We start from the raw sequence: 20,530 nt of genomic DNA, 5'->3' as shown, positions 1-20,530 counted from the left end.
TCTATTATATTACAGAGGGGAACAACTGATAGGGAAGCTGTCACGAAAGCTGCAAATATCACCATTAATATTCCTTTGTTTCCCTCCCCGAGAATTCCCTCCTAGTTACAGTCAGAGACAGGATTTAAAGCTTAAGGTACCATCTTTAAACGCAGTACTCTTCTATGAACAAGGTTAAATCGAGGAAGTAGGTTTAAGGTTAAAAAGCTAAAGGTTTAAAGGAGGAAGGATTTATTAACTTAGTCTTCCTTGTTCTTTCTTTGCTGTGTTGTTTTTAAGGAAGTGTTGCAGCAGGAACAGCAGCTTTTCTCTGTCAACATTGCCAAGAGATAACAAAATAATGAGCATGACAGATTTTGCTGCCTTTGGAAAAAAGCCCAGGTAGCATTTTCCAAGGCCAGGAGAATATGCTGCAAGCATGTAATTTACTGGTAATTTTTAAAATAAAATAAAGTAGACAATTTTAAGCCTTATGGAGCTTATCAACAGTGTTCTGGTTGGCTGCCTATAATAATTCGGGAAAGAGGCTGAGGGATTCATTCTACACCGGTGAAATATTGGCATGACACACTCGGAATGCTACATAGACGGAAAAGAGCAACATCTTTTGCTCATATCCCTTCTTTGGTCTATTTATATGGCTGTCCTTAGAAAGGTTTCCTCCCTCCAGCTGGAGCACTGGGGATATAAAAGAAATGGTAGGCAAAACCTCACAGAAATACTTTGGACCTGATCCTTAGAAACAGGTGTCTATGAACACCTAAGTAAAAAACCCCACATTTTCACAGAAAGTGCTGCATAAAATAATCCTATCAAGTTTATTACCACAGGATGTTTTGTTTCAGCCAAGTCATGAAGACAAAGTTATTTATTGAAAGCTTGCCAAACCCTGAACTTGATTTTTATTACATTTATGGTATTCCAAAAATAAGATAATCATCTATGATTGAGTAGCTAACCATGCTGTACCCACGCACACTTGTGGTGTGAAAATTACAGATGCAATCCGTCAAAACACCATGGAAAAAATAGCATTTCTCTGTCTGAAAATTAGACAGCACTCTTCAGTGTTATTTGAAGTTAAATGCTGATAAAAATGCATATGACAGAGGGAGAAAAACAAGTTATATGAAAATGAAACCATGTAATTATTACTGTAAAAATTAAATCTAAATGTTAGCCAATTTAGCTGACAAAATCTATTGTTTTGAATATATGCAAATTGTAGATAAGAAATTTTTTAGCTAAGAAATTTTCTAGAGTTTCTTCCCTTCTCACAACTTATTTCATTCCCAATTGTAACATAGGTTCAGATGGATAAAACTAAGCATTTTAAATCTGAGCTTCTTCTATACCCTCTATTTTAGAATATAGCTAGAGAAACCAGTCATTAAACTAAAGCCAAGGGAAGCAAGTCAGAAGGAAAATGAATCCTCCGTAAGTTAACAACTTAAAGCACGTGAAACATGCAAGGGATAAAAATGGGTTAACATTCATTGGGCACACATGCGGAAAAATGTGTAATGAGCAACGTTACCGAGCAAACTGGAGGCAAGGTGGTGGACAAGAACTTACAATGCCTATATCTGATCCCTCAAACAGAATTACACACTACTGTGCTTTTGGGAGTTTGGTACCTTTACTTTCACCCAGTCAATATGTAAAATACAGAGGCAAGTATTGGACTTCTTTCCACCCAAGTATGATGGGATAGCAAAAAGACTTGATCCAGTAGTAAAGTGTGATGCAAATTATTACATGATATGAGCATAAGACAGCGTCAGCTATAGCCCAAACTCCAGCTCTAAAAGGTAAAAGCTATAGACTTCATACCGATGACAGTAAATTTGTAAATCATTTTACTTAACAGAATCCTGGCACTTAAACTTTATTTCAAACTTTAATGGCCTCCAATTTTACCCTCAAATAAAGTCTCTTGTCAGTTTAATTTTCTGCAATCACCTGTGATGGATGAGATGGTATCTCACCCTGTGCTTCCGAGAAAGATGGTATGGTACAGCACTAGAGGCATTACTTACTGATTTTCTCACTTCACATGACAAGACACTCACAGGAAAATAGATGAGCAAGTACAGTAATACCTGACACGAGCATTGCAGTATTTTTTGGCGTATTCACTCCAAGTTCCAAATCTTCTTGGAAACAGTGCCTCAATCTGCATGAAAAGCTGTATAAAAAAAATAGTGATAGAGAAAAATTGCCTGCAAATGTAAGACTACTCAGAAATAATTGTTACATGATTCTTGTGTTAGGTTTATATTCAAGAGTTGCACAAAAAATAGATGGCTTGGCACACATGCAAAAGACATTCCATAGGAATATGCCTGTGTCTTGAGACAGGAGGGTTGTGGGAAGCCCTCAAAGAACACAGCACCCTGAACACAGTGCTGACGACTTGGAAAAGATTCATACTGAACAAGAAAACACCGATGAGAAGATGTTATTTCTATAAATACAATTTTTGTCATTTGCCAGGTACATGGGCTTCTCCAAAGCTTCAGTGCAGGTATTCCATGAACAGTCTCCTTCTTAAAATACATGAAAAACCTACTCATTCTTAAGTTTTACTTCAAAAAATAGACAATGTCAATACAGACCAGAAATTTCACACCTTTCTTCCCGGTTGAGTAACAGGAGGTAAATATCAGTTTAGACAACCTTAGCCAGAAAGAACCCTACTTTACAAGCTGTTTTACTGTCAAAGCTTTCTAGATTCAGAGATCGCTGCTAGATCCAAGATGCACTGTTGAGGCATAGCAGGGGTAGCATACAGCCAACAGTAATATGGAAGACTCTGAAATGCATTTCCCTGCTATCCTCTTAAGCCTACTGTATGTCACTCCTGCCATTTAAGCTTTCATATTACCTAATCATATGCTAGTGACCTCTCCCAAAAAGAAAATTACTACAGCCTAAATTTGTTCATCACAGGCTTCAAGACAGAAGTTATAAAATTAAAAAGCAGTATTAAGAAAAAAACCTGAAACCAAACCCAATTTATTTGCCCAAGTGAAATTCTGTTGTTTTGACATATATTCAGGCCAACCAAGAAATTGCTTTTAGTTTTTTCCTATGAATGTACATAAATATAAATGAATGCTTTTTATACTCTGTCTTATAAGCCATGGCAGAACTTCCATATCACTATAAAATTGTCTCAAATTGTTTTCCAATGATCATTAAATTTGACCCCATTACTGTGATCAAGGAGAACTTGTATGGAATTTCCTCTGAAGACCTTTAGCAATGTTGCTTACTGGTCTTGGTATCAATGCACCGTATAAAAGTGTAACACTTGCTAACTTCAGTTCTCCCAGGACTGTTTGCAATGTCTTTGGTATGTGGACAGGAAGTTTCATAATTATCCACGCCCATAGATACAAACATTTGTTTTAAAGCTTTACGCAAACACTCATAATATACCAAAACCTTTTTCATACAGTGGATACCTTTCTCAAGTTATAACCTCTCTGAACAAATCAAATAATTAAAGGGTCTTGATATAATTTCTATTTACACAACAAGAAACTCTAAAGTTTATTATTTATATAAATTTTATATAATAACCCTTATAAGTTCCCTGGATACATATCAGCTCTTACATTGCACTTATTTCTACATTTGATAAAGAAAGGCAGTTTTCTTGGGTTCAGTATAAAACCTAAAGTGGTTTTTTGTTTCTTCTCTGCTCCTCCCTCCCCAATTCCATAAGTTGAACTTCCTTCAAGGGAAAATTTGTCTTTCTGGGCTGCAAAAAACACAGGATATATATTTTTTTCCCCACTTATCAGTACAAGAGAACATTAGGAATATTCAAAAGACCAGCAATAAACCAAGGACTTCCTATATCAGATGATAAAATAGAAGATTTAATATAACTTCTTGTCTACCAAGGACTCTCCTACCCAGTAGGAACAAATACTTCTCTGCTTAGGCTCTTTATTTTCTGTTTCACCCAACAGTCAGTCTGCTACATGTGAGATTAATTTCTCGTAAGAAACACTGTCTCAAGTCACCTGTGCATGAGATTGAAACAAGTTTGTAAACATTAATATGATAAACTCAAACTAAGACAATGGTTTAGTTTCTTATATTTGTGCTTCCTAATGCAGCTAGCGCACTGTTTGATGTCATAACACATGTACCTGTATATATTCAAGAGAACTACAAAATTGTTCACATATTACTGATACCATCCTTAAAAAAAAACAAACAAAAAAAACCCCAACCAACCAAACCCAAACCAAAACACAATACATCAAATACCTCTTCGGGTCTTCCTAGAGCAGGAGTTCCAGTAAGAAGAATAGCTCTAAGAGCTTTCTGCACAATTGGCAGCAAAATCTTGGTGCGTGTGGCATTTCTGGATTTCATATAGTGTGATTCATCAATCACAACTACCTTAAAGTTCTGCCGGTACAAAGTGTCTACTAAAGTCTGTGCATCAGAAGTTAACAGGCCATACCCCAGAATCGTTACTTTGCTGGTTGATATTCTCCTAAAAGAAAAAATCCAAAAGTTTTCTTCGTAAATTTTCATTATAGGAAAATTAATATAGCAGAGGAATTATACCAAAATGATTTTTTTTAACAAAGTGTGTATGGCACCTTTCAGATTGATTAATTAGTGGGCTGTCAGGGTAGCAACAACAGCTTTTGGTGTTTAAAACATTCTAGCATCTCACATTTATAAATGACACACATTTCATAACCATTTTCAGAAGACACACACTGCATTTAAAAGGAAGTTAATTTATCTGGTTGCATTGCTTCAACTCGTGCTCCCTTCCAGGAGCATTGCATTGGACAAATCCACTTTCTGGGTAAAAAGTTACACACACAAGCCAGATCATTAAGAGCACACTCTGTAAACAGCACTGAAACACCTGAAGTAATGATGTCTCTATGCAAGCTATCTACTGCCCTGTGTACAGAGAGTCGCCTTACTAGCAGCCTAAGATGACTAACTAGACTGTCTCCGAGTATTTGGGTACTGTAAAAATACAGTCTGGGCTGAACCTCACCACCTGAAAAAACCATTTACATCAGAGTTGTCTATCTGGCTTTTTTGCTCAGAGTATGAAGAAAACAGAAAAACTGGAAGCAGAAAACCAACAAGGCACAAGATGAAGAATTAGTATTTAGTTGGAATGGAACTTCTTACAATAAATTTAAACACAAATATATAATTATAATTTAAATACATATATAGGCCCAAGGCATGAATTGACTTTAAAAATCACTAGAGAGCACTGTGAGCCTATGGGCAGCACAGGAACTCTCAAAGTGTTTAGACAAACAAGTCACCAGAATGTGAGTCATAGCTGGTCAACCCATCTGTCAGACACTACCGCTCTGCTGGCATGGTTTTCATTTGTTCACCAGTAGCAACAGATCCAAAAAACCAACTAAGTTGAAGTCTCCTTGAGTATTTAAGAAGAAGAAAGTATGTGCATGGGTACATTCATGCTTCTGGATATGGAAGAAGAGGCAATGGTTAGAGCACTGACACTGTGGTCAATGCACTACAGACTCTGCCTATCACTGTAGAGATAAATGTAGTAACCAGGACAACAAGAATTTCCCCTGCCCTTTGTGAAGGGCGGATAAAAAAAAAATACAGATTATTTATTCTTAGAGGAACAAATTTATTAAAGAAACATCCAATTTCAAATTTAGTTAGAAATTATAAGAACCTAAATTGATGTCTAAGTATATTATAACCTGTTTAAATTAAGAAGTTAACATTCAAGCAGTAAATTTCATTGCTGAAGTTTTGAAGAAAAGCAAAGTATTGAATTGAGAGAAATCAAAGCTGAACATATGGAAGCAAATTTAACAAAATGCTAAACCAAGTCTGGCAGCTGTATTTTTGCATTTGCGTTTACTTGCAAATGCATAAAACACTTTTTAATGTTAAAATATTAATTAGTTCAGCAGCTACCTCAGTTATCACTAGGAAGTCTCCTGGGAGTTAAACAAGCAGAAACCCAAGTTTTCCTCTTCCCTTGCTGTCAAATAAAAGTAAGTGATAATGGTTAAGACCTAGTCCTTTTGAAAATCTTAAAAGATAAATTCTGTTTGCTGTTTACTTTTGCCAACATTTCCCTTATTCCACATTTCTTCTTCCTGCATTCAGCACTAAAAGCATTAAAGTTTGTGTGCACTGCAGCTAAATAGCTTTAAAAAAAAAAAGGCTTATTGAACCCTTATTTTAGTTTCCAAATTCCTATGCTAAACTTAAACTTTGGTTATTAGTAGCAACTACCCCTTGATAAAGCTTTTAAAATACATTTTCAGTTGGATTTCTCCGGTTACCACAAGGAAGGTTCCAAGCTACTGTCTCATCTGCACATCTTGGCGGTCAAGTCACTTTCTCTCCAGACAATGTGAAGATCAGTGTCCCTTACCCAGAAGTTTTAGAACAACATCTAGACATTACCATGAAATCAACAAAGTCACTTACAGTAAAGCAGACTTTAAAAATACCCTTGTAATTCAGTGTAATAAGAGAGTTATTCTAATAACACACATGACTTGTAGTCTCTCTTTGACGAATTCATGCTATTAAATCTAAAGATAGAAAGCCTAGGTCATGATGACCTTTTTCAGTTATTTAGAGAATACTTATTCTAACTTATAAATTTTCTCAGTGCACTAAATAGAATTTTAACCATAATTACTTCCTTATTTTGTAATGTATACCAGACGTTTTCCAAAAATGTGTTCAAAATGTTTTACAGAAGCTAATGAATACAAGCTAATTCATCAGACTTGAGAAATAACTGTATCTGTTCAATTTGAGACACACCAAAGTAATTTTCAACAGACAAGCACTTGCTACTTTGCAAAACCCTGACCTCTCAATTTCAAAGGAGATGAGTAATTACCATAACACAGTAATACAAAATGGGGAGGAGTGGCTGATACACCAGAAGGTCTTGCTGACACCCAGAGGGACCTCAACAGGCTGGAGAAATGTGCTGACAGGAACCTCATGAAGTTCAACAAGGAGAAGTGCACAGTCCTGCAGCTGGGGAGTACATCCTGGGGGTCACCCAGCTAAAAAGCAGCTTAGCAGTAAAGGACCCAGGGGTCCTGGTGGACACCAAGTTGAACATGAGCCTGCCATGGGCCTTTGCAACAAAGGAGGTGAATGGTATCCTCAGCTGTGTTAGACAAAGTACTGCCAGAAGGCTAAGCGAGGTGATCCTTCCCCTGTACTCAGCAGTAGTGAGGCCATACCAGAGTGCTGTGTCCAGTTCTGGGCTCCTCAGTACAAGAGGGACATGGATGTACTGGCAGGAGTACAAAGGGCCATGAAGATGATTAAGGGACTGGAGCACCTCTCCTGTGAGGAAAGGTTGACTGGGACTGTTTAGCAATGGGAAGGCTCAGCGGGGATCTTATTAATGTATACAGATACCTGAAGGGAGGCTGCAAAGAGGACAGAGCCAGGCTCCTTTCTGTCATGCCCAGGACCAGAGAAAATGGGCACAAACTGAAACACAGGACATTCCCTCTGAATATCAGGAAACACTTCTTTTTACTGCAGTGACTGAGCACTGGAACAGGTTGCCCAGAAAGGTTGCAGGGTCTTCATCCTTGAAGATACTAAAAAAAAAAACCCACCTGGACACAGTCCTGGGCAACCAGCCCAGGGTGGCCCTGCTTGAGCAGGGGGGTTGAACAAGCCTTTCTATAGAAGTAAAATGAACTTTACTTACCCAGTATCAGTTTTGTTCTGAATGATGCTAATATCATCTGGAGAGAGTTCTGGAATCCACTTCTCCATCTCATCAACCCAAGGGTACCTCAGAGATGAGGGCACTACAATTAAGAGAGGCCATTCGTTTTTATAGTAATAGGAAATGGCAATTGCTTGAATTGTTTTACCTAGCCCCATCTGTGAAAAGAAAAAAATTAAAAATATAAGTCTCTGCTCAGAAAGCATATTCCATTCAGAAAAGCCAAAAATATTTTGCAAAGATAGAAATGGATAAAGGAAACAAAGCCAAAGAGCTAGTTACCTAGTATCTATTTCATTGTCAATTTGTTACCACATACCATCTTTTAGGAAAGAAGATGCTTCTTGTTAAATGGATTAATTATTATGTTGTATCTGGTTAGCTTGTTAAAGCTAAAGGAAGCATTTCCTTTCACTTCAGAAGATTTTCTGTTCAGGGCCTTACTAGGGTAGGCTATAAAGATCAAACTCTAACTTGTTAAGCTACCCAAAACAGATCATTCAAAGGACAGAAAAATATGTGATGTTGTCTTAACATAAAAATGACAACTTTGTCCTAAGTTGCATAGCCAACTGAAGAACAAAGGATCTATATTAAGAACTCTGCTTTTGAACCAGTAGGTCAATGAAAAGAAACTACTGCTGTCATTCACCGGAGCTGATAGTTTCTCTTTATTCTGTAACACAGAAGAGGAAGTCCACCTAGTGGAGAATTCTGATGTACAAGAAGGTGAAGGGTAAAGATACAACACAGACATGCATTTAACAAGAAAGTACTTGCTTCATATTGTTGAGGCAGGAATGCTCCCCATCTAATGAGATATGAATATAGATAGCAACAGATGAATAAACGATTCAGAATTTAGGGTTTTGTTTAAAAAAATAAAACCCCCAAGATTTTGTCAAAGAATGCTGCTATTTTCTCTACTTGTTCACATGGCAAGAGATAGTTCCAGATTTCTGTTAAGCACTAAAGCAGAGACTGGCCTTAAAGATGATCTGTTCAGGTTTTCCACAGAGTACAGTGGATATTTGAGTGGATTTGCTGCTATCTAACTACTCATGATACAGACATAAAAGAACAACTTTACTTATATCCTCAGTATTGAATTTAAATGGATTGATATAATAATATCACAAGGAGATTTCCCAGAAAACATAATTATTTCTTCTATTACTAGAAAAAAAAAAATCTGAGAACTACTTCGATACTAGGTTTTCATTAAAATCTGCCAAGTTTTCATTAAAGTTTTCCTGCAAGCCCACCTTGTGTCGCCAGTAGCGCTTGAGCCAGCTGAAAACAAATCCACGTGGAAACAAACAAACAAACAAAACCCAAAACAAAACAACCCCCCCAGAAAACCAAACCAAACAATCCATGCATTTTTAGTTTGTTGCCACAGTTGCCTCCCTAACTCAGACTACCCAGCCACTGGTGGGCTGCAGATGGTCCGGGCAACTGAGTGGAAATGAGAGGGAATAAAAAGCAGGGAATAAAAGGCAGTAGCGGACCCATAACTGAATCTAGATCCCATAAAGTTGATCACCAGTCTAGATTGTAAGGATGCAAGAGACAAAAAAACCTGTAGAAAATATTACGGTCTTGGGTTTTGATTTAAACACATCATTCTCAGTCATGGAAATGTATGACACGGAAAAGCTGAAATTTTGGGGGAAAAAACATTGGCTGTCCCCACTGCAAGAAAGAACGGCAACATATTTTTAGAATACCTTTCAAAAAGATACTATTAGTATTGTACTTTAATCCTTACATAATTATATAATCCAGGTATATGTATAGTGATTATATGATCTCTAGTTTTCATACATAACTTCTTTTGTAGTCAAGTTCACAGTACTGATGTGTTTTACCAACATTTTCTTCTTATTTTAGAGATATGTCGACAAGGGCAGATACCCAACACTGCACAATACTTCCTCCAGTGCCAGACCTACTGTCATTATGAAATACACATTATTTACTTTGGAATAAATATATCTTGCAGTACCTTTTGTTGCTAACATAATTGTACACAGTTTATTTTCTCATTCAAGGAGGGAAATAAGAAACTTTGTTTTAATAAACACATAGCTAGTCCTGATATTTTGGTTTTTCCCAAGCTTCCCTTTTATCCTCTCCTGAATGCTTTTGTGTTCTCCACAGTTTCCGGAAATTTCACACTCTATCCCAGGATAGTTTATCTCCAGCTGTAATGAGTCTTTTATAGTATGAGGAGATGCTTTAGTCCCATTAATCCATCTCGCTTGCTCTCTCCCTCTCCCCTCCAGTGTTTCAAGAAAACCCAAATTAGAACTGGGAGACTATCCCCAAATCCCCAAACATTACCTCCTTTTCTGTAAGGTTTTATACTAACAATACATCAAGAATATTATAAAACATAAGTTTTATCTCTGGGAACAAATGCTGGACTCAAATTTCCCTAATGTGGAATAAAATATAAATTTTCATATGTATGGAAGTAATGGATTTAACTATTACTACTTGATCAGTGCATTTAAGAAAACTAATCTTTGGAAGGCATATCCATTCAAAATCTGCCTCTTTGGGCCAGGAATGTATCCTAATCCATAAAAATAGCTAGCTATGCAATTATAAACTGTTTAAAAAAAACCAACTGAGTTAATATTTTTAAGATTTAATACAGGAGATTTAACCTACCTAAATACAATTAAAAGTAACCTTCTAAGTTTTCTTGATTCTTTTAAGCTTATGTCAGGTTTCATTTTTTCCCCCACTTAGATATTTTCAGAATATCTGCTGAATATCACAGGAATTAGGCTTCTTTCATTACCAACCTTTCTGCCCACATCTCTCAAACAAAAAAAGGCACATTTGCATGAAGTACAGTAAACCAAGAAAAATGGTGTTAGAGGAACAGGAACTTCACTTACCTCATCAGCAATCATACACCTAAATAAGAAACAAGAAGAGAGGGGGAAAAAGCAGAAGTTAATAGTAAATATTACAGATAAACCCATACTTAAGAATTTTTTACTATAAAATTAACTTATGGATTTACTGAATCAGTGAAAGGAAAAAAGGTACACTTCATTCCTACAGATATCAACTATAAAAAGTAAATTTCATATGAATTTGAAAGCAAGTTCTAAAAACGTATATGTAATTCGTTACCATTACTGAAGAACTTGCATTGTAAAATTGAATTGCTGCTTCAGTCTAGTGCTATATTGTCATCTTAAGAGACATCTTCAAGGCAAGAAGTGCATCTTCAATTTTTTTTTTGTCTTTCAGAAACAGTGATGTTTTTGCTGCTTCATAATTAAGGATTATTTATATGTCAGACTGATTTTTTAAAACTGCTTTCCAGAGCTGTCACATTTGTTTTGAAATAGAAACAGACATTCCCTCTCCCCCACCAACTGTACTAGCTAAAGTATTAGAAAATGAACTTCATTTTTTCCCTATTTTGGAGTCACTTAGTTAATGCTACTCGACGTAAAGACAACCACAACTCCAGGAGCCCAGTCCAAACTATTAAATTCTGTTCAGCATATTTAAATTTTCTAAACATTAAATTTAATCGTTGATAGGAATTCCTTATACCTATTTTAAGCTATTTAGTTTATTTCAGTGGTTTAGTACATACACTCAACTCAGGTAGGGCCTAGGGAACTTAAAAGTTTCCAGCCCATGCAAGCTGCTTCATCAAATCTTTGAGACTGGGTGAAGGACAAAAGAAATAATTTGATGGACATTTAGTTACACCACTAAATGGATAATGCTGCAATTTTCCAAGTGTGCCCTCAGCTACTTCACAAACTAAGCTCTCAGCTATTTCACAGTTTCACCTCCACGACTTTACAAACTTTTACAAGCTTGGAAAAAAACCCACAAAAACAAACAAAAAAACCCCAAGCCTAACTAACAAGCCCATTCAATTCAGAAGCATTATCTAAAGAATTACAAGAGCTGTCATACCTCTGCTAATTAGTAGATAAAACACATAAATTCATACACACTAACAAATTCAGTGGAAGGCAAAAGTCCAAGCAAAAACTCTGAAGACAAGAAAGAGATGAGGAGACAACCTATTACAGTTCCCTTTTCTCCTATAGCAACCCTGGACTGCATGAAGGTACAGATTTACTAAGTATCTTCTGACCAAAATCAATGCCAGGACTTCCAAGGCAAGATCTGAAACAGGCAAAGTGTGAATTTCTGCAACTTCAAGTTTGATAGCAATACCTGCTTGGGCTGCAGTTAAGTAACTGGCAATTAGATGAATTCTCCAGCTGCTAAGTGAACTGGGAAGTTTTTAAAGCATTGTATAATTTTCTAAATTGTCGTAAAAAAAACCTGGAAGAATAACTCCCACCAGTCAGTATCATAATGCCACACAGAGGGCACAGGCTTAGTCGAACCATTGATTGAGAAATACAGCAGTGAATGCTGTTGGTTGAACTAAGTGACAGCAATAGACTGATAGCTCTATACAGTCAATCACTTCATCTGAGAATTCATAAATGTTTACTGACAGAAAAAAGTCCCAAGTCTCATAAATGATGAAATACTTCAACGTCTGGAAGGGAATAAATTTCACAGGCCACTGCTTGTTTTCCCCCTATCCTTCCGCCTTGTGCTTTTCACTTACTATCCCCAATAGCTTTCACTCATGGACGCAAACTAGCCTTGATGAATTGCTCTGGATGGATTCTTCTTCACAGTCTGTTCCCAGCCACTGCATCTTCTAAGGAAGCTGAAACTTCTCCTCCTATGCCACATAACTAGATACGCACTGGACCATGTAACTCAAATGCAGCATTCCTTCCATGAAAAATCAGAAAATATCTTCCAGGTCTTTATGTCTATAATAAAATTTAACACACCACGATATAAACGTGGTTTATTTTGATACCGAAAATCTTCTAAAGTAATACAAAACTGCTTTTTTAGTGGCAGGTAGTCTGAAGTTAGTGTAGATACCCAAAACCACAACATAAGTCTTCTGCACAAAACCCAGCCACTTTACACTAATGAATAATGCTTGTAGCAGCACCATCAAATTAGAGCTGTCATTATGTCTAATAACACGCACCTTGCCATAGGGCCAAAATGGACATTTTTGTGGTCAAAACAGAAATCTCACCAGAAAATGTACACTGGCACTTTTCAGACACGGTGTGCGAGATGAATGCTCGATAATTCTGAGAAACACAGTATACTGCTGTTTGCTCGCTCCATCTGCCAGTGTAAATTTCATGCCTACCAATTTCATCAGTTCCTTTCAACTAACTTCTATTTTGAATTCTTTTTTATCTTATATAACATCATTTTTTATAAGTAACAAACTATCTACTTGCAATGCTTTGTAACCACTCTCCCCCTCCAAATTGTTAGGGATGGAGCAATGATAGCAAAGGAAGACAACATCACAAAACAAACCTCCCAAGTCTGCACAGATTTACAAAGGAAAAAAGGCAGGAAGAGAATTATTTTTACTGGCAACTCATGATTGTGGGGCCTTAATGCCTGTCATCTGTGGCTGGGCAAAGACATTTATTTGCAGACAACTAATACACTACTCTAATTTTAAAATAATGTTGGGTTTTGCCCACTTCAAAGACTGATTTTTTTTTCATTCAATACTCATTTTAAACTTCACTTCAGGCAATTCACAAAACAAGTCTTTCTTTTTGCAGATTCTTTCAGAGACCAAATCCTTTCAGTATATTAATCAGGTCTTTTAAAAACAGTTTGAAGCCTGAAAACAATTGGAGTGCACAACAACCTAGTGTTACAGGGTTTTTTAAACATCTTATACAAATGCAGAAAATGAGTAAGACTACAACAACCAGCTACAGAGCAGAGACATCTCAAGAATAAACCAAAGACCTTCTTCAACAATATAGTATATTTAATATAAGGATGTCAGATCAAATGTACAAATATAGCAATAACTGAATTTATTGCATCCAAGTAGCATCTGGTAGTAAGGAAATGTGGTAAGAAGGACAGGAATACAAATGTTCCTTGCCAACTTGTGCTGACAAATACAGTATATCTCAGCATATCAACTTATATTTTAGTAGAATTGCATAAATAATGAAATGTTAATTATGCCATTTCAGACACACAGACATCAAAGTGAGAATACATAAGATCCTACTGCACTGTTCTTTGGCACATGTGAATTAACTATTTGGACCGTCACTCTTTTTTTCAGGAAAACAAGCTAAAATGAAGAATTTCAGGTGGATTTACAAATTGTTCTGGCAATTAGAAGCTAAATAGCAATTAAAATAAAGAATTTTTAAAGTGTCAACCACAGGAACAGATGTTTTTTCCAAAAAATTATATTTTTTTAATTGGAGTGAACTGTAGCCACGTAAACTTTGATGACTTGAGTGTCTGCCAAAGAATAAGAGGTTGTTCTGTTTTCCTTTTCGCACTCGTTATCAGGCTGTGGTCATAGAATCTTTGCTGCTATAGAGTATCTTCTGTTTTCAGGTCTATTAACTTCCACTTAATACATCTGAAGTGCAACTTCTTATGTAGCAGCGACAAAGTTGCTGGCTTTTAAATATTTATAGAAACTCATCATCTTTTTGCTGGTAAATGAATGGAAGTAACTGCCAACTTTTTATCCATAACATAACCACTCTTAAAAGATAATAACGGTATAGTGATCAACACAGTTTTATCTTCCTTGTTTCTGCAGTGCCAATACAATAGACATTCCACAGAAACACCCATATGCTTAGAAGTTATATATCTGTAGTGATATTTTGCTATTTACTTAAGTATTCATTCTCTTCCCTCACCCAATGATGAAATAGCTTTGTCATAATTAGTTTGGAATTTTCTTCCTATACTTGCAACCCATACATTCATTTTAGTCGTTTAAACATTCGACTAGACATATCAGACTGATATGAATCAGGTGCACAAAATTGTTTCTAAAGCTCCAGTTAGAGTATCTGAATGTGTTAAGCACTCTGTTATGATACAGTTAGCAACATGAATCACTGTTTTGAGCCACACTGCTCATAGACAAATTCCTGAAGTGCTAGTTTTAATATTGCTGATTGCCAATTAATTAACAGTATTGACACTTACACTTGATAAAAGTTTTGACATGATACACAAGATAAGTTTATGATACAGGTAGAAGTTAATGTAAGTGGAAATTGAGGATATTAAATTATTTTAGGACTTAATGCATTTTAGAGTATTCATCCTCTGTAGTTTTCACAGTTTGAGAATAAGAACCTTAAAGATGCCTGCTTAATGTACTTACAAAGTATGAGAAGTCAAAATTTTTTTCATTAGATTCTAGTGCAATGAAAAGCAGCTTATATTACTGAGAAGGAAATAATCACTGTTCCCAGTTTATAATCAAAACAACTAGGTTTGAAATGTAAAGAACTTCCCTATCGTTATAGCCCAGATCACACAGAACTCATAAGATACCTAGTAGTTGCATTAGGCTGTTACAAAGCGATACTTCAGATTTTGCTTTACATAATCTTAAAAATATGCAACCTCTACTTAAAACAAACTTCAGTATGTTCTATATTACTGCCAACATGAACATAAAGGTTCCATGCTGTCAAAGCAGAAGAAACAGATCTTCAGCTACACTGAAGGGACAAATATGTATTTTTGTTTCACGTGTTTTGACTGCAAGAAGACAGACTTCTTGTTCTCTAAAGTTCAATTAGTCATTTCCTCTCAACTGGTAGTTACCCAATCTGAGCTTCATCATTCATATCCCATCTGTTCATATGACACCTTAATAATAGCTCTATCCAAGAATATAAATCAGAGCTATGATACGCAGTTTCATATCCTGTTATAAGCTCAGCCCACATGGTCAAAAGTTTCAGAAAAGCAGGAAAAAAAAAATTCACTGTAGATGTCTCAGTTACTCTCAGTAGCAAAGTCCAAGCGTACAAAAAGCAACACAGTCAATGGCAAATTCTTTCAGATGCTTTCCCATTTCATTTGTAAACGTTTCCCTTCTTCATAGTGAATCCTGTGGCTAGCATTTGAATCTCTGTCCATTTATCAAGGAAATCTGCTATTTTTTCCTAACAGAAAGCATCAGAATCTCATTGGGATGCATTGCACATGCTGCTACTGGCTTCCTACTGTTCATAACCCGTTTGTAGTTGTGAGGTTAGCAGTGGGCTTTGGACACAATAGTACCTTTCATAAATAGAAGGTAACCACATAGTCTAGTCTCCGCTAGGACTTAACAACCCTTTCATTTTGAGATGTATTAGCTTTAAAATAAAACTACATTTTCCATTAAAATGCAAACACAAAGAGCAAGCCAGGAAGCTTTGTGCGAGAATGTATCCTGGTAAGTGAATATGCATGCAGAGAAGAGAGCAAGAAGTCTGCTGTGTTGGTTCACCTCAGGTGCACATAGGTCCAAAAACCTTATTGTTGAACTCCACACAAGAGAACAAATGCAAGCATCTGAGGTTATACACAAAACCCATCACTGTGTTTGAAGCTTTCTTCTAAATGCAAAGAATCACCTAAACCACGTAAAGCTGGGACCACATAAAGCTGGGACCACATAAAGCTGGACGAGTCAGAACCCCAGAACCAGATATTTATGAGTTAGCACGCACTATCAGAACAGTCCTGTAAAGGTATCAAGCACCAAGCAAAGGTGCACTTGCAGGTTCTTACTACAGCAAACCTTGGAGAGAAACCAGAAGTTAGCAAAAAAAACAGGTGAAAGAACTAAGGAAGAAACCCAAAAGCTAGCCCTATGAAAGCTCTGGTCAGGAAGGTCCGAAAGCATAATTTTTCAAACCTCAAAGAGCACAGAAAGAGCTCCCGATTGTGTTGATGTAAAGAATATTGGAACCATCTTTGCAAAGCAGAAGGAGAAGCAGATCTTTAAAAATTTATGCAGATGAGTTGATTGGAGAAGGAGAAGGATACTGAGGCTAAGCTCATGTGGCATATGTCATACAGCCACACGAAACAGTCTACATCAGAAAGAAGTTAATACTAGAAGTGTCATAAAAGATAAGTTTCAGTGAAGGAAAAAAGTGTTTAAATGAAAGTAATTTCTATTTCTGTGTCTGGGTTACATTCAGGTCACCCTTTTGACATGTTAGCAATAGTAATCAAGCAAATGATACAGTTCAAGTTTCTTCTATTAATTCTGGCTACTTCAGCAAGGTATCTTTGCAAAGACAAAAAACATCTAATTTTGAACTTTGCTCTTGCAAGAATGCCGATTAACAACACGCTGGCATGTATCCAAGGTCTGTATAACCAAGAATCCTATTAAGTAATACAGGCAGTGGTAGAGGTTTCTTGTAACTACAGAAATATTTTGCAATAATATCCTCTCTAAACTAGAGAGTTCTGCTTCCTTACATGGAGGATTAAAAGCTGAAGGGGTATAGCAATCCAATACAACTGCTGCTTGCTTGTAGGGATAATTTAACTTTTTGATTAATTTTCAACAGCTATTTATCCAGAAAAAAAAAACAAACAACCCACAGGTAACTTCTTCAGAACAAATTCCTTCACTTTGAAATGCATTTTCCAAGACAAACAGTCAAAGCAGTAGCACTTTATTTCTTAAACCACTGAAAAATTTTGTTACTACTCAAATAAATTAAAGCTGTTTTTGTTAATGCAGTCTTTGGAACATGTTGTACAGAGGAAGCTCGCATCTTTCTTTCACTAGTGTGGGTGTCCTGATATTCTTGGGATTCTCACCTACTCATGTGAGTCAGTTTTATATAACGCTACAACATATAATTTACCTCCTACTCACAAGCCAACACTTTAGCACTAACATCTTAACCAAGGGTTATTTAAGGAATCTGAACTTAGTACATTTTTATATAAAACTGCGCAAGCAACCATTACATTTGTGTGTCAGTAATCACAGCACACAGTCCTAAAACTAGAACAAAGAGAGCTGACTTCCTTGCAAAAATAATCAAGGTTGTTTCACCAAAAATAGAGCTCCAGAAGATTTAAGCTAGATTATATCCTTGCTCTTGAAGTATGCTAGGTATTTAAAAAAAAACCCAAATAATTAAAAAAACCCACCCTCAATCTAATGTAAGATGCACTAAATTGCCACATCTGCAGTGTTAATGATTCTCTAGAAGAGTGTAGAGGAGAAGGGTTGTGCTGTCATGCTTTTCTCCAACACTCTTCCTATCCTTCCAACTGCCATTAAGTCAGTCAGAATTTGTCTCATACTTGTTTAAGACCTGACTTTTTCTCACTCGCATTAGAGCAGCTTGTCTCACATACTCAAAGCCGATCACTTTCATTCTGCCCTCTCCCTGGTGCTTCCAGCTAAACACACCATTTTTTCATCGTGGATTCTCCTGCTGCAAACTTCCACTGCATACAGCTGACACTAAACTAATTTTCCCCTCTCTCCATCGCTGTTGACAACCTACTACCTACACTTGTAGTCTTCATATCACTTGGTTCTTCTCTTCCATTCTAACAAATTGTGCTCTGCATTTCTCAAAATCTGTATTTTCTTCTCTTTTCCTACTACTAAAAGTCCATCTTTAAGCCCAGGTGATTTCTCAGGTTACTACCATTGCTTTTTACGGTTCTGAAATATATTTTTTTTAAACCTCACCCAGTTCCTCTCCTGATAGACATTCTACATTCGCTTACTGACAATGCGTTTTTTTTGTTCCATTTGAACTGCTTCCCAGTTCCTCCAGCATCACTTCCAAACAAGCCTCCCTGGCCATGAAGGCTCTGCAGCATTTGGCTCAATCTCTCATTCATACTTCCTGCATCTGAACCTTATTCTGTGAGCTAGCATCTTCGTTTAGTCATCTCTTTCCCCTTTGGCACTTCTCAGATGTGAAATATACTCTGAAACATTACAAACCAATGACTTTAAAAAAAGAAACAGTTCTCTAAAAACACAGTACTCACAGAGCTACTCCATATTTAATTGCTGAAATGTATCAAATTAACTGTGTGATCGTCTCCATCCATCCATATTCATTAAATAGCCATTCCATTCTTCTTACCCAAGGATTACTTTTCAGCTTTATTTTCTAAGACTGGAAACATATGTTCATCGATTATGATGCAGGGTTTAAGGACTCAGATTTATCACAAAATTATAATAATTTCATATATCTAAAATGAATTGCTGAACATGTTGGAATAAAAGATTTCTTTCTCACACTAGCAAGAGACTTATGCCTTGTTTCAAACGTCTCCTTCTGACTATCTAACCATAATCTACTGAGAATAGACACAGAAATCACATTAAAGAGTTAGTTATTTTTATACCCAGTTCTCTGTGATCTGAAGGACTACAACCAATGGACACGCTTGTTGATGGCACTTCATGCTTCAAATCACCAAGTACAAATTAAAATAAAAATTAAACAGAGAAATATTCCTAGACATGACTAAAAAACAACAAAAAAACCCCAAAAAACCTAAATGTGAATGGAATTTCACTTTCTAACACACAGATTTAAATAATTAGGCATCTATCAAAGTCAGTGTGACAAAACAAGAGAGAATAAGTAGATCTCCTGAAAGAGGCTATGATTAACTTCATCTTGTCTAGTTTTTAATTTTTCTTTATGTTAAATTCTGAACTCTCCATCTTAAGATCAAATTGGTCACAAGTTTGATAACAGGAATTCAGATTAACTCCAGTCTCACAACAACAGTGATACTACAACATCTGGAGTCATTAAAGGATATTCTGTTTGGTACTTACAACAGTTCTACACCCTTATCTGTAGCATACAAGAACGATAGATAGTTATTATGTGCTTACAAGGAAATAGTCAGAATGCTCACTAAGATATTCAGCAACTTATTCAAAACAAAATGGCTCAATATGAATAAAGCTTGAAGAAAAACTCTTCTTATAAATGTTTTCCATAACTGAAGTCAAAACCAATATACTGATAATTATCAAATAACTATAGCTCCATAAAACATGAACTCTCCATGTCAACCATTTCTGTTACATTTCTCTGCCTTTAGAAATTAGTGGTTAATATCTTCAGTACATAAATGAAGATTTATGCTACTTGCTTAAGTTAAACTAGGACATTAAGTAAACTAATGGACTGCAGTTCTGTGAGGACCTATAACAGAAGTGAAAACAGTAAAAAAAAAATTCAACTGAAAATAAGATGCCACATCTCCCAGAAGAGATATACTGAGAAATAATACTGGGGGACAATCCAACAGTAGCCTGTAAAATATTTTTGTTAAGTGTTCCTTTAAACCATGTAGCTGATTCTGAAAAAAAAGAGAGATGATTTTAGACAATCTTAAAAAGCAGTTGGTCTTGCATTTAATCATAACATAGACTTGCAGCAACCTATGACCTTTCAAACAAAGGACAGAAAAACTAGACATAGACAGTAACAGATATGTAAACATGCATCTAGGCCTAGTGTTTCAAAATGGAAACGGAATTAAAATGTATTTTCTTCTCTGAAATTTTCTTATTCATAGGTACTACTAAAGGTAAGAAACTTTAGAAAAGAAATACACTGAAAAATCAAATCAATCAGTAATCATGGATAAATAGTAAAGATAAAAGCAAAGTAAAACAAAAGCTCTTGTAACTTAAAAAGGCACTACTAGATAGAAAGCAACAGTGGCATTACAGAGAAGGAGAAAGAAAGAGTAATAGATAACACAAAACCCAGAACTAGTAAAAATGGCATAAATAAGAGTGAAATGGAAAAACAGTTAAACAAAAATGTAAGAGAAAAGGAC

The 20,530-nt window shown here is 36.1% G+C and overlaps 1 protein-coding gene across 8 annotated transcripts in view; it reads right to left on the bottom strand.

Moving 5' to 3' along the window:
* The window catches only part of ZRANB3 (zinc finger RANBP2-type containing 3), a 53,896-nt gene that overhangs the window by 18,995 nt on the left and 14,371 nt on the right, over positions 1-20,530 (bottom strand). For 6 of the 8 annotated variants that reach the window (XM_064451060.1, XM_064451059.1, XM_064451054.1 and 3 more), the window contains 4 exons: positions 10,681-10,699; positions 7,748-7,926; positions 4,288-4,519; positions 2,103-2,188 (listed from right to left, as the gene is read on the bottom strand). In XM_064451060.1, coding sequence (XP_064307130.1) covers positions 2,103-2,188; positions 4,288-4,519; positions 7,748-7,926; positions 10,681-10,699 — 516 coding nt within the window. The remainder of the gene's footprint in view (positions 1-2,102; positions 2,189-4,287; positions 4,520-7,747; positions 7,927-10,680; positions 10,700-20,530) is intronic. The other 2 variants (XM_064451061.1, XM_064451062.1) reach the window with 1 other exon arrangement.

This window comes from Phalacrocorax carbo, chromosome 5 (assembly GCF_963921805.1).
Source record: "Phalacrocorax carbo chromosome 5, bPhaCar2.1, whole genome shotgun sequence".
Lineage (NCBI taxonomy): Eukaryota > Metazoa > Chordata > Aves > Suliformes > Phalacrocoracidae > Phalacrocorax > Phalacrocorax carbo.
This window is presented reverse-complemented; position numbering and strand designations above follow the sequence as displayed.